The 15,467-nt window shown below is 38.2% G+C and overlaps 1 protein-coding gene across 1 annotated transcript in view; it reads right to left on the minus strand.

Moving 5' to 3' along the window:
• The window catches only part of LOC104525963 (sodium channel protein type 5 subunit alpha), a gene marked incomplete at its 3' end in the record, with an annotated part of 56,426 nt that extends 41,191 nt beyond the window's left edge, over positions 1-15,235 (minus strand). The window contains exons 1-4 of the mRNA XM_010169272.1: positions 14,969-15,235; positions 13,138-13,256; positions 7,656-7,745; positions 4,021-4,149 (exon numbers count right to left, since the gene is read on the minus strand). Of these exons, the coding sequence (XP_010167574.1) occupies positions 4,021-4,149; positions 7,656-7,745; positions 13,138-13,256; positions 14,969-15,235 (605 nt within the window). The remainder of the gene's footprint in view (positions 1-4,020; positions 4,150-7,655; positions 7,746-13,137; positions 13,257-14,968) is intronic.
• Positions 15,236-15,467: the final 232 nt, after the last annotated feature.

The raw sequence follows: 15,467 nt of genomic DNA on the forward strand, positions 1-15,467 counted from the left end.
TAAAGATTTTACCATCATGTAGTTTAACAAAAATTCTTTACATTATAGAAAACATTAAGAGTTATTTTACTGCTCTTAAAAAAATAAAAGCTTCAAATACCCAAGTAATTTTCACATAATAGCTTTTGCAAAGTACATATAGGACAACATGGGAAAATATCAGTGCAAATGTTTCTACTGGGTTATTTATTCTACCATGCTGTACTCTGTGGTAAAACAGATGTTGGTTTCAAGAGATGCTTAAAATTTTATTTTGTCTTGTGCATCAAATCAATGGCCTTTGGCTGCAGGAAGATGGGTTTTGAATTAGTATAATTGCAATCTTACTAAAAACTATTTATTATTAAAATACCAATCCCAGTTCTTCACTGCTATGGCTGTTTTGGTCATCATGGAGACCCATGACACATTTGAGCAAAATGCTCCCAGGAGAGTCGGTTATGGAATGAGTTTGGTTTTATCAGTGTTGCACAAAATTATTTCCTCCAAGTCAGTGTACAGTAAAAGCATAGTAACCACTGTCTTCTGAACAAAACAGGTCTTGGATCCTTTAATTTTAGTATTAAATCTCTATTCAATTTCATTTACATATTTTACTACTCTGAGGCATTTGTTTTTACATGTTAAGAAAAATCTCACTGGTTATTTTACAAAGTCTGCTTAAGTGGACTTTGTGCAAAGGCCTCTGGGGAGGACAAAGCATCCTCATCATATCTACTAATCCAGATTATAGCCTGGAAAAGCAATATTGCTTCTCCTTTTCATAATCTCATAGAGGAATCTGGGCAAAGATTTACCTGTTTGGTAATTCCTCCCCAGGTTTACCCAGTGCTTCCCTCTCAAACACTTTGACAGCATGCAAGAGTGGGGAAATATAATTTGGGGAGATGTAACAGCATGGGAATATGGTTTTGCTGACCAGAGATTTGTAAAAACACTTTATTAATATGTGAACAAGAATATGAAGCAAATACTACTACTGCTTGTTCACAACAGTTATTAAGATTTATTTCCGCCATTTCTTGGATGAAATTACAGTGGACCAGTTCCTCCATATCAGGAAATGAAAAGCAATTGGAATTCTCATATTGAATTTTCCTATTAACCAAGGAATTGCTTATTGTCTTTAAGATTTTGGCAAGGCACTTTCTCACCCAGAGTTAGAGCTGCATCTCCCTCACCTGTTCTGGAAAGTACTCGCCTATCTGGGATAGAGTGGTCTAAACAGGGGCAGTTTCATAATTTCCCCTGAAGCCATCCATGGCTCCAAGGACATTCACAAATAATGGCCAGGTCTGTTAGCACAGAGTGGGAGAATAGCCCTGGAGACATCTGGGACCTCTTACTCTCAAGTGTGCTATTTAAAATTAACCTCTCTGACTTGATCTTTGCTGTTCCTGCCCAAAAGAGGAGGTAAGACATTGTTTTGCAATAACTGTAAAGCAAGTGATGGTCATTCCACTATAACACCCAACACTGAAAGAAACAGATTTTCTGTTAGCTCAAAACCCTTGATCCATCTAGATCTCATGGCCCCTTATCAGGCTTTCCCATTTTGAACCATCATGCTATCTTTGTTTCCAGATACAGAAATACCTCTAGCATCTCACACTACAGCACCAGTTACCTGTATAATCAGTCTTACTTTAAGTTGCTTGCAAATTGGATTTATATGAAGGATAAATCATACCAGAGTAGAGTCCATTATCCAATGCTCCCTACTATCTGCTGCTTGTATACTTGGGAAAGAGATTTCATTGCACATATGAAGATAATAGTGCAGTCACTTTTAACTGTCTCACTGCTGCCTGTGGGCTCAAAGAAACACTTTTCTACTTCATTTCTATTCCAGAATTACATTTTTTTTTCCTATTTTATAAATGTTAATATAATATGCCTTAAAATAAGAAACAACAGGAATGGATGTTGGTTCTGAAGACTACAGCCATTATTACAATTTGATGCTGAGAACCTCGATTTTTTGCAATTGCAGACCCCTCTGTTTTAGGGATTTTCTAATTAAGAGATTAAATATTTTTTTAAAAGAAAATTGAAATGTAGCTAGGAAAGAAAGCACAGACACCCAAGGCTCTCATTAAATGATCCTTGGGCTGGAGCACTGAGTAGCCATTCAAGTCTAGAAGAATTAGAAAACTAGAGAGAGGTGTAAGCCTGTAACCTCTGGGCACCAAACCCTGGTTCCAACCTTCAGGGAGTGAATTCACCTCTGGGCAACTGCCCACCTCAAGCTCTGTGCAAACCTTCACATCTTTCCAGTTCCCTGAACCCCAAACACCCAGAGATGGTGTGGATAGAATTTAAGGAATATCCAGACCTTGTCCCACACTGACTGTTCACTCACGTTCTATCTCACAAACAGGTGCTTTTACCACCTGCCTGATGGACAGGAGAGAACTTGGTGTTGCTCTGTCCTGCCTCTAAATGTTGTAGGGGAATTGTACTTAGCACTGCTTGAGGAAAAGTTTAGCTGAGAAAAATATCTAATATGTGCCGACCTCCAAAAGCTCCTCCTCATCTGCATTGCATTTTTTTTTTAAGCTTATCACAATGGCCAGATGTCAGTTCAGCCAAGTCCATAGGAATGCAGTAACAGATACCAGGATCTGGGCTAGAGCTGGCTTTGATCCAAAGCCTACTAAAATAAATGGGAGTCTTCCCAATGAAGTCAAAATAGATTTTACACATCTTCATGCTCTTCTTCTGCTATATGCTGCTAGGAATCACAGAATATCTCAAGTTGGAAGGGACTCATAAGGATCATCAAGTCCAACTCCCTGCTCCTCACAGGACTACCTAAAACTAAATCATATCACTAAGATTGTCATCCAGACACTGCTTCAATATTGGTCCTGATGCCTGCACCCTAGCAGAGTTTTGCTACCAACTTCAGTGGTTCTCACTGATGTTGAACTAAGTTTGGCTGAATATTTTTTACCAAATTTGGTTTCATTCAAATGTTATGGGCCCAGAGGTTTAGCTCAAATGTCAGTGCTAGCAGGTTTGCACCTCACCTAAGGCTGTGAATTATGTATTTTAAAGAGGACAGTGAGAACTAAACTAAAACCAGGATATAATATAGGTATCATTAAGCTGAAATAACAGGGAGATCAAACTAATTCCTTTTGTGATTAGGAAACAGGGCCTTTCAGGGCATCTCTGCTTGCTTCCACTTCAAGATGACATGTGCTCTTCATGTGCTTTTCTCTTTTCTTTGACTGCGAAGAAAATCTGGATTTCTGTCTCAGCTGGATATACCTAACAGCGTCAGACATCTGCCTTTGGCCAGAACTTGGGCTGACCCTGTGTCCGCTGCGAGCGCTGGTTGGCTGCTCCCCTACCCTCGTGTATTTTTAGCTGTCAAGATGCCACAAATCTATCATCTCCTCCAAAGCACCAGAATCCCACATGTCCTGGGTGAACTCTAATAATCTAGGTAAAAGCATACAGCTGAAGGGGAACATCATGATGGGGGCTAAATTTCTATTCCCAAGATATATAACAAGTTTCAGAGGCCTTTAAATTAATTAGCTATTGTAGTAAAATAGTAATTACTTTCAGAGTGAAGAGTGTTTGTGAAGAGTGGAAAAACAGCTTTGGTGGTATTATGGATAGACAGAGTATAAATAGGGATTTAAATACAAGGGTATTCACTCACTCTTATAACACTTTCTTTTCAGGGGTCTGAAGCTTCCAAAAACTACATTAGATAGGCAAGTATTATTACAGGTATTTTACAAAGAGCTCTCTCTGTGAAGCATAGGGAGAGTAAATAATTTCTCCAAAATAGTCTAGTGAATTGAGAGAACAGAATTGAGAATTCCTCTGACTTCTTCCTCTGAAATCACTCAGGAAAAAAACCTCCACCTTAATACACTTCAGCATTTTCTCATTGTCAGTACAATTTGAGTAAAAAAAAAAAAAAGAGAATAGCCAGACAATTTTTTAGAAAGTTCTATCGCGTATCTCTGTATTGAAAAAATATAAAGGAGCACTACTTACGCCATAACAATAACACTGAAATCCAGCCAGTTCCATGGATCTCGAAGGAAGGTGAATTCTGTCATGCAAAATCCTCTTGCCAATATTTTTATCAATGACTCAAAAGTGTAAATGCCAGTGAAAGTGTACCTGGGGAATAAAGTAGCCAAGATAAGCAAAGCATTAGCAAGCAGTAGATGGCAGAAATGGTAGAGGCACACTCAACACAATCCTACTCATATGAGACACTTCCCATCTCATTGGCGTTGCTCATGTGAGCTATGGCTGCAGCACTGGGTTGTGTATGAGCAGCTTCATGTGTGGACCAAGGAACATGTAAGAAATGAGAAAGCACTCATGACAACCACAGGATGAAGATAATTTTCACCACAGAGTGTACCTTGATGAATCCTCACTCATTTAGTCAAGCATGAATACTACGCTGCTAAGCTGTGCCATGGGACTTTTGAAGTTCTGCCTGTGGTCACCAGTGGAAGAGGAATGGATTACGTCACATTCCTTGTATTTTCTCTGATTTGAAGAAGGGTGGTTGTTCCATTCATACCTCTCGTCTCTTCCTGCCCAGGCCATTTTGAGGGATAGCAGGTTAAAAATTGTCACCACTAGGCTTTATTAGCTAAAAAAGGTATTCTTCCTGCAATTTCCTTTTGTGCTTCACTATCCATGGTAAATCACACAAGCCCTCAGAATTAAACAACAGAATGACCACACTGAAAAAGAGGAAACTCCCACCTAAATAGTCTGTGTTGTAATTTTGACCTGCTTGACAGTAAAAGAGACACGAGAGTGGTTTTTTTTCCCTTACTAAGATATATTGTTTATTATCAACAGCCTCTTGATGGTGATGATCTTGGATAGAACATATATCTTACCTTTTGTAATAAAGATGATACTTGCAATAAAATTTAGCAAATACTCTGTGGAGGACAGTAATGTACCTGACTTACTACATTCAGATCTGTATTCACCCAGAGCTCCACCTACCATCAGAGACATACTTCAGGGCATACCTCACCTCTTTTTTTATGTTTCTACATCTAGCCCAATGGGACCAGGTATTCTAGGCTGTATCTTAATGAAAATAATAAATGTTTAGTATCCACCACTGGCACTCCCTACCCCTTTTTCTCCAAATGAAGATGCAGATGAAACCAAAGCCTACGAAAAAACCCAAACCAAACCAAAACCTAAAACAACAAAAACCAAACACCTAAAATCGCATAAAACACAAATCTTGTGAGTCATGATGTTAGGGTTTTCACTGGAAACACTAGCTTGAGTTTTCTTTTCAGTCCCTAAACAATAGTAGCTGTAATGGTGCCATCACACACACAAAATTATAACAGTTGGGATTCCCATTGGGTTAAAAAAAAAAAAAAAAAGGAAGAAAAAAAAAAAGGTGTAAGCAATTAAAGGTGGTAATATATGGAATAACTTCATTATGCATAAAAAGGAAATGTTTTCTCTCAGCTGCATTTCTCTACCTGCAACTGGGCCCACATACAGGTAGTGCCAAATCCCACACCCTCCTGCCATCATGTCACACGGCAGAGCTAGTTACACATGTTATAAAACCTCAGTACACTTCATCTTCAAATGGAGATTAGCAGGATAGTGTTTGTGCAACAGTATTAAATGTTTCTCACATCTTCTCTTTGGCCATACTCCTAAGCATTATCTTGTATCTGACTTTTCAAGGTTCCTATTTAGTTTTGCTCTGATATTTCAAATATAGGTCATCCACATGACAGTCTCTTTAAGCATGTGTATTCAGTAATATATGCAGAAAACACATGCAAAGAACTAAAAAAAAAATACTTAACGGTACATAAGCTCATTAAAATGATAAAGCACTTGCATTTATTCAGCATGTCAGATGGTTTAATTGATTGTATAATCATCATCTAATTCTAAATGGATCGGGCAAAGTCCTCCAGCAACTGAACAGCTTCTTTAACAACAGAAGTAATGATTTTTAAAAAAAGTTTTAGTAGGGGTAAGTTGAATTGATTTCTTTTTTAAAAATGGTAAGGAAAATGTTTTAAAGCAAGATCTAGGACAAATATTTGCACAAGGTTACTCTTGTATCCCCTGTGAGTGTCTGGAACAGCAGAAGAAAATGGATTAAATGTATCTTTTCCAAATCCAATATTAATCAATTTGAATTAAAGTTCATTGGGTTATTTCGCTTCTCAAAAGTAGTTGCCTTGATTTCATTCTCAGCATTTGAGGAGGAAAAGGTGAGAGATATGAGAGAACATAGAAGAGGAAATATAGAAAGGAAAGGATTTCCTCCATGCTGCATGGGTGCATTTGCATTTCTGCTCTACATTTCTTGCATGCCCTGCTTAATGCTCTGATAACATCATCCATATTTTCCTGCCTACGGAAGACATGACAAGCACTTCAATATTTTCCTCAAAGATGTTCAAATTCTCAGCTGTAGACCCATTGACCAAATTTTGACTCACATGGATGAGATGTCCATGTTTCAGCTGAATACATTGTGGCTATGGCACTGTGTGAAAGTTTTCAATAAGAAAAGGACAATGTCAGGGGAAAAGGAAAGTCACAGACATACTTGAAGGTAGTACACTATACAGAAATACATGAAACATCCTGGGATTAGGATGTTATTGTGATCAGATGAAATATTTGGTTCAGTGTTATCTATAATTAGTAATTTATGGCCTAGAAGATGTGCCCTGCATGATTTTATGAAACCTAAAATAAGGGCATTTTACTGTCTTTCCTTGCAGCCATGAGTAGACCAACCACCAGGCTACAGAGCAGCAGATGGCTGTGTTTATCATATGTCAGTCAAAAATAAAAAGTGTGTTCTGATTGGTTCAATGAGCCAAAATAATTGTTTAATGCACTGTAGGTTGATTAGCTTGTGCATCTGGTATCTGTTTCTAACAGGAGTACTTTAAAGCAACTTAAAGAAATGAAATGGGCTTTCTGAAGCCCATTAGTCTCTTTTAAAATTAATTTAAAAAAAAAAACAAACCAAAACAAAACCAAAAAACAATCAACCAAAAGAACCTTAAAGTGATATCTTTGCTATTTTTTTCTGAAAGTTTGACAAGTTAAAAAGACAGGAATCCTCAGAAAAGTGTTCCTAGACAGTTTTATACTTGCTCATAAAGTATGCCTGCCAACGATTACAGGGGAACACTTCTCATGTTGTGCTCAGTCCAGAAGGAAATTTGCTTCTAATAAGTTTAAGCTAAGGAGAGAACTAAGCATGTCCTTAGGAAGTATTTTCTGAAATAATCCAACTTAAACTCCATCAGCCTATTCCATCGTGTCCAACTGTCAAACCTCTTGCATGGGAACTGTGGAAGGCCAGCCAGTTTCAAATGGAGTTTTCCTCATATGTGATTTTATTCTGAGGTAGCATAGCAGGTACATTTAGCAATAAGTATGAACTTGGTAGACTAAAAATTTTTACTTACTAAGGGAGTTTTCACAGGCAACAAATGCCTCATTAAATATTTTATCATGGGAGATACTATGGTCAGTATTACTGGAAAGAAATTAGACAGAAGCAAACAAGATTAAAAGAATGTAATAAATGGAAGAAGAAGGATGAGGCAAGGAAAGGGCAGCTGTAAAAGAGCAAAGATACTTACTCAACATATTTATTCCATGACGGAGTCTCTGATTGTGCCATGAACACACAATTAGTTAAAATAGTGCACATGATAAACATACTGAACAATGTAAAGAAGCAAATTAAGGAAAACAGCGCATATATAAGACTTCATAAATTTTTGTCATTTCACACAAGATGTGACAGCTCACTCATGATTTCCAAGATGCTTAAAAGCACTATAGACATTTGCATAAGGGAAGAACTAATTATAGAAATATAGAAAAAATGAAGGAATCTTCCCAGCATTTTTTTTTCTTTGCCTACATCTTTTACATGTAATGTATACAACAAACAAACGTACTGATTCTGCAGTCTTCTGAAAATACAATACCCCAAATTTACAGCTGTGTTGGTCAGATGACAATGTGCATAGGTGTACAACTTTGTATGAAAAGAGGGATTAGTCTTATTTAAGTATCTACAGGAAAATCTGTGTCTGCAAATTCCCATTTTATTTTGCATCCTAAAACATTTCTCCGCCAGTAGGGCAAGTTATAAATCAGGTCTTTCTAATCTCTCTAATGGGCTTGAGGTCTTGCTTTCAGTATAAAGTTTCACCAAAAGCTAATATGAGTTTAAGAGCACTAATTTTAAGGCTTGGTCTGCAAACCTGGTCGGCATATATACAGTCTTGGTCTGCAAAGCTGACTGCCACAGCTGAGGCACCAGTTTCCCTAATTGGAGGCTAAAATGAACCTCCCAAGTGTATAGTCCATGCACTTAGCTGCTAAGCTGAGGCCATAAATATGAAAAGGAGCACCCTAAATCGAATTCTTGAAATTGAAAACATAGTTCACTGAACTGCTCTCCTAAAAGCACATGCCATTTTCTGTAAAAAAAAAAATACAAAATATAATGGGATTCTCCTGCATAAATAATAGGTCCCATGCTACTGGAGAAAGTTTAACTAATGAGTTTAAGTGGGAGAAGACAAGGCAAAGGAAAACAGCCTACAACCCAGTCAATAGGTTGGGACCCTTCTCAAGGAAGAACAGTACCATCCAAATATAAAATTCTTTTGCTTTCTTTAGGAAAAAAAAAAGGGTTTTTTGTTTTTCCCCTTTATTGATCCCATTGGTGGGATTTTGTTTAATCAAAGAATGTAATTTCAAAGGTACATCCTGAAATGTTTTTATGAATACTATCCTTTTGCAGATACAAAATCTATGCTGAATAGAGTGGAACATCTTTTGACGGGCCATGTGAGCAGCTATGATTTTAAATTGGTAGTAACCAACCTGCATATTCCCCAGTGTCACCAGAGAAAGCAGTAATTGAGCTCAAAGGGACTGCTCATCTCACAAACATTTTCCACTTCTGGGGCCACCATCTCCTGTTGAAGGACCGAGAAGGATGTCTGAGATTCAGTCCCATTTTCTCAAGTCAGCCTGAGATATGTTTCTAAAAGTTATGTCCATCTGGTTAGCACAATTAGGTTGTAAGTTGCAGCCAGCCTAGAAAACACTGGATTATTTTTTCAAATACAGTGAAATGCTATTAAATGCTACGGAAACAATTATTGTAAAATAGAGTGGTGTCTTCAGGCCAGGCCAAACAATTACTATCCTCCAATTTAATTCCAAGCAAGGAAATTTCTCTATAACCACCCATTTTAGGATCACTGGTGGAATTTATACAACCCTGTTCCCTTGTGGTATAAGCTGAATCCAACAGCTTTCCCAGATGCTCACTTATAGGCAGGTGTCATCACCTTCTTAGTGAAACATCAAAGAGAATATACCAGAGAACACAGGTTGACAATGTAAGGGGTCAGCTTTGGGACATCAAATGCACTATCCATTCAAACTGAGTTTCATGACCAATCTGAAAACTACAAAGAACATGAAAAAAAGGAACATTTTGGCTGTTTATGCATCAAAGACAGAGATCTGTGTTAACAGAAAGTGAAAACATAAATTCCTACAGAATGAAATTAGCATTCCTACCTGAAATCTAATGCAAGTGTTTGCACTAGAAAGAGTCAGTAATGATTATCTACTCAGAAAGAATAAAGTAAAGGAGATGAAATTAAGATAATCTTATTAGCACCATTGTCTTAGAATTGCTATTAATTCCAATTTTTGAAAGCCTACTTATGTGTGAGTTGACATGGCTAATGAATCCAGAAGTATGGGTTGGACTCTGTTATGGACCACAAACCAAATATACTAAGTTACTCATCAGGATCCTTTCTGCAATAAATTAAGCCTATTATTTCCAATTTGAAGTTATAGAATAGGATTTGAGCAAACTGGTTCTAAAAGTTATAAATTTTATCTTCTAGCACAAAGATATTGAGTCAAACATGGCATAGTTCTATTCTAGACTTCATTATGATGGATAATTGTTAATTAGCACACTGAATACTAGAGGCTCTTTAAGTAATCATTGCCAAATTACATATAATACGTGCTAGCAAAGGTTAGTCACAATCAATACTACATATAATTGGTGCTTCACAAGGTTTAATTTTCTCTTACAGAGGAAAGTGTGTAAAATCAGATGGGAGAAAAGTTGCAAGCAGGAAATATGAACAAAGATTGGAAATTCTTTAAGGAAGTTTTTGTTTGTTTGTTTTTGTTTTTTTAATGGGTCAGAATCCCTAATCCTAGCATCAAGGAAGGCAACTTTGCTCAAAACATCATTCTGTATCAGCGGTAAATTGAGACCAACGGTCTGTAATACCTAGAAAATCTAGGAACTAGCTATTGCTGTGGATTTTATACAGGACAGCAAACTGCTTGGAGAAAGTAGGGATAACACAGGATGGTCCTTGGCTTGCAAGCAAGAAGAACTAAGAGGAGTCTTTTAAGCATAAGGCATCAGTGAAATGTCACCAGTGGTTTAATCTATTAATAAGTGGAGATAGTAAATAAAGATGTTAATAATAGCTAATAATGATGTGGAAGGCAAAGGGTTCATCCAATACTTCTGTTTTGCATTTGCAATAGATGGGATACAGTTCTGCAATCCCCATGTCTCTGTGACAGAAATGGACCAGAGCCTTGTTCTGATAGTCATCTGGACCATGGTCCTTTCACAAGGCCTCCTAGTCTCTGAAGAAGAGGAGAAATACCTAAAAGAGGTTTAAGGCACTGTTAATTGAAGCCATTCACATTACTAGTAGGCTGTGGATGTTTTTTTTTTCCTTGGAAGGGTGTATTTTTGTATGACTAGACTAATGAGGCTTGGCTGGATGAGCAGGGAACGTCAGGATCTATTCTGCCTGAAGTCTCAGAGGAAGAAATCCATCTACAGCTACTTAACCAAGAAATGTGACCCTCACAGCTTCTATATAGGATGATTTTACTCTGGCCTCTCTACTCAGTTCTAATGTTGGCCTTCAAGGTACAGTCAATGACTGGAAATGGAAATATGGCATCTACTAAAGATGTTGCTTCAGACACTTACATGACAGGACACAATTTGTTAATGCTCTTTTTTAGCTGTTGCCCTGGGGAAAACAAAGATTGCTTGATTACAGTCACACAAGACAATAGATCTGGTGCCCAGATTCATGTCTGTGATATTATCTGCTTGAGTGCTTGCCAATTCAGGTTCCCTTTTGCCTAGGATATTGACTGCCTGCTCAGCCAATTGGCCTTTGTGTTTCAGGTTGATGTGAAACATCTTTATCGACAGAAAACAAATCAGTGTCTGATGCAGGAACTTCACTGCTGTTTCACTGGGACTGGAGGTGCTGCCTCCTGCCTGTTCTTGCTGAAGACTGAGCTGTTGGATTTCCTGACATTATCAACATAAGTTGATAACTCGGGTATTTCTGGAACTAAAATTTTATCTGCATTGCGACCTTCCACTCCTGAAATTTTATACTCCTTATCTGACCATATTTCTGTTCCTGACATATCTTTCAAATTCACTTCTCTGTGGTCTTTATCCTTGGAAGTAATGTGATAAGGATTTCTTGCATATTTATCTTTTGGTTGACTGTTATGGAGGGCATATAGTTCCTATGTATAACATATATCTGTGACCTCTTGGCTTCACCAGCCAGTGTGGAAAAAAGTGAGCAGACAGAACAGGTCTCCAAAGCTGGAGCCAGTATTCATACACACATGTTTTTTTTGCTAAGAAGCTCAATTTTCAAATTTTTCTTTTAGCCATACCCATGTAAATTCATTGACCTCAATTAACTTCAGCATGGCTGTGAAGTTAACTTAACTGTGCTGATCTAGCTATACCTAATAAACATTGTTGGGCTCTGGGTATGCAGCAGCATATGCTGTACTGCGATCCATAAGCAAATCTCTTTGCAAAATTCTGTGGTGTATTCTTAGTAAAAATACTAATGTCTTGATTGATATCCCATATTCATTTCTGCATAGAATTATTGTTACTAGAAGTTTCACCTATCTGTCCTTTTGTTAGAATACCTATATTCTAACTTTTTTTTTTGCCACTACATGGACAATCACTGGGAAGCTGGTTTCCTTCCTTATTTTTTTTTTCCCTGAAATTTTATCATAAACCAATGATTATAAGATATATACTGCTTAGTATTTATTAGTTTTCTGTGGTTTACATGAACATTGCAGATGAGGGATTTTCATTATTAAAACATCACACGATCATCACGGCAGCATGTGGAGTCTTTGAACTATCACTGTCAGGTCCCCCATGAGCACTGCAGAGAAAGCAGGCAACTTATGAAAAAGTGTGTTTTTAGTAATGTTCACACAAAGCTGAGCATTTGGGTCAGTTTGGTCTTCCAGAGAGATGTGACTATGTCAGAATAAAATGTTTCTGTGGCCATGTTAAAAAACAAGCCAAAACAAACTGCTGCAGTGTATCTTGCATGACTTCAGAACTTGAGCTAGGGGAAATCGGGCATCGCCCTTCCATCAAAAGGTCCAGCAGGTCAGCCTGTGCTTTCATTCCTAGTTGGATAACACATTGCAATAAAAAAACATAAAAAACCCCAACAAAATTTTTTAAATGTTCTGTTTCAGGAGAGCAAAAAAATTCAGCTCTGAGGCAGTTTCAAAATTAAATTGCATCTGCATATGGTGTCACAGAGTCTCATGGGAGAGGCTGCTCAAGTGCTCAGTAGCAAAGCCCTCCATCAGTGTAGATTTCCCCAGGTGTGTTCCAGCCCACTGGTTCCCTTCTGTTCTAAGGTCCTACACTCAGTTTTTTCCACTGACTCTTCACTAAACCTGACCAGGCCCTTCACACCTTTTAATCCTGAGTAAACTCACCAGACTTCCAGTGTAGTTCACATTATCTGATGTCAGCAGTATAATACAGTCATTTTCATAGCTCACATAACAATATAAAATGAAACAAACCAAAAATCCAAGTGTATTTCTGCTTGAGCAAGCAAATTCAGCCAATAGATTTAAAACAGCTTAATGAAATAAAATGGTTTCTGACTTCCATTCATCTGTGTTTAAAAACCATATAAAATACATGAAGAGGGAAATCAACAGAAAGGATATGAATGTACCAAAATTTTAATTGCTGCTCTTCTGATTGGATGGAAAGGACTAAGTATATACAAGGCAGGAGTGGCACTAAATCGAAAGATTGTCTTCCCTTTGTTCAGTACTATAAAGGTCTGGAAAACAAAATAGAAAATGAGAACATTCAATATTTGCATTTATGCTCAGCTTTCCCCAGCCCACATCCCATTTGGAAATTCCTGCCAGTATCCCATACTTCTTCCCCACTCCCTCCCAGGACCCCAAAATTCCTTTTCACTTGGTGAAGAATTTTGTCAAAGACCCTCCCACCAGAGCTGTTGCCTGTCTTATTGCAATATCCCAACATTTTTTTCTGCTTTCATTCCTTACAGAGTCCTGCGTGATCACCTCCATCACAGGGCTAGGAAGAGAGTGGAATCACTTTTAAAAATAATTTTAAAAATTACCTGGAGACTAAAATGTGGTTGAGGGACTTTTATAATGCCCTTCTTCCCAGGTGCTGGGAACCTTACTATGTTGTTACCCCATCTTTCCTACCTTGAGCACTTTGTTTCTTTCAGTCGATGTTTTTTGTCTCACCAAGTAAGTAGCTGCACAAGGTACAGCTCCACAGAAGGATCTGACCCTGGCACTGAGGTACTGTCATTGTACTCAGGTTAATATGGGCAGAGAAAACCGATGAGGTGAGTTATCTTAAATCCAAAGCAAAGGTGAATTGGATGCTGTCCCAATTTAGAGAGTTGTGAAGATGCCCCACCATGCACAGCGGAAGTAATATTCACTCAGAGACAGGATCAGGACACTTAATAGGTAAACTATAAGCAACTCACCCACCTTGAGTCTAAGACTTCCATGGCACTAAAACTGCAAATCTATATCCTGCTGCTTGTGCTTCAGGATAGCAGGCAAATTTAAAGGTAAATTAATTCTGGCCCTTCCAGGTAGGTAATCTATTTGTCTTTATCCATTTAACTTTTATTCTGTAGCTGTTGCACCTGTTTCTACACTGTTTTAATAGAAGCAATATTGTGGTCATATTAATTCCTTGTTTACAGGAAATAGCATAGCCCAAAATCAGGAACATTAGTACCTGAAAGAGCTGGAAGCTGCCTAAAAATACACTGTGCTTCCAAGCCTTATTTTGTCTCCCATATTGTGAAATGTTTCGAAAGGGGAACAAACTGTAGTAAGCAACCAGTCCAGCTCTCCTGTCAACAGCCTTTTGACAGAAGCTGTTTGTGCTGTTGTGGCTTTGGTCCAGCCTACACGTGATTCCTCATCAGGTGATGCTCACAAAGCCTACCCTTCCGCAAAGTGCCAGCATTGTGCAAGCTACTCACATCTCCCTTCAGCTCTATTTCAGTCATCTTAAATGGAGTTAAACTCTCCCTCAGCAGGCAAAGAACCTGGTTACAGAGGTGCCTCCTGCTCTTGTGCGGAGTGCTAGCACAAGGCTCAAGTCACCCAGAAGCCCTTAACATTAAGGAGCTTAAGTGGTAAACAGACCTGTGAAGAGACAAGGTTCATGCAGAAGACAAGATAGGGTAGATAAAAACTTCTGGCTTCACTGAACTCAGCAACAGCTCTGCTCTTTTCAGACACTGTATATTCATACAAAAAGTTATCTGAAAACACCCAAGTATTAATCGTACTTTTTATCCCTCTTTGCACTCTCGCTTAGATGTTTGCTGGGAGCCCTGCTCATGCCCAAACTCTGACCTTTCATTTGGAAAAAAAAAAAATACTTTTACTGGCTGTAGAACAATAAAAACCAGAGCCCTCAAAACAGAGAAAGTTTTAATGCTTCAGCAAAAGCAAGGAAGCAGGATGGCTGTCTGGTGCTCACCTTACGATCATTGTAGAATGGGTCAAGGTCCTCCAATGGTTCTCCGATGAGCTCTGGAGGAACAGTCCCATAGATATCGGGTAACTTCTTGCAAGCTTGCAAATCAAACTGAGGTTGAGGTTTTTCTTCTTCACCCAGCTGCTCTCTATATTCCTGCTTCGCATTCCTTGCAAGCTTCTCTGCAATTCGTTTCTCAATAGCAGCCAAGGATTCAGGCGTGAACCGGTGGAAGCTGTTAGTACCCGGTGGTAACAAGAAGTCAGCCATCTTTTCATCCTGCTTTGTCTGTACTGGTCTTTACTTCTAGTAGTAGAAACAGCTGAAACAAAAAGTACCAAACATTAGTGACAGGAGCAAAGCAAGAAGAACAAAGCCATCAGAATGACCCAAATAACTCGTAAGCTATCTGTTAACAGGAAACTCTTCATCTATTTTTATGTGGTTAGTAAAACATCAAGGAAAATATAAATGACTGAAACTATAATTTCAGTTAGGAATC

The sequence above is a fragment of the Antrostomus carolinensis genome, unplaced genomic scaffold, assembly GCF_000700745.2.
Source record: "Antrostomus carolinensis isolate BGI_N321 unplaced genomic scaffold, ASM70074v2 scaffold1706, whole genome shotgun sequence".
In the NCBI taxonomy this organism is placed as follows: domain Eukaryota; kingdom Metazoa; phylum Chordata; class Aves; order Caprimulgiformes; family Caprimulgidae; genus Antrostomus; species Antrostomus carolinensis.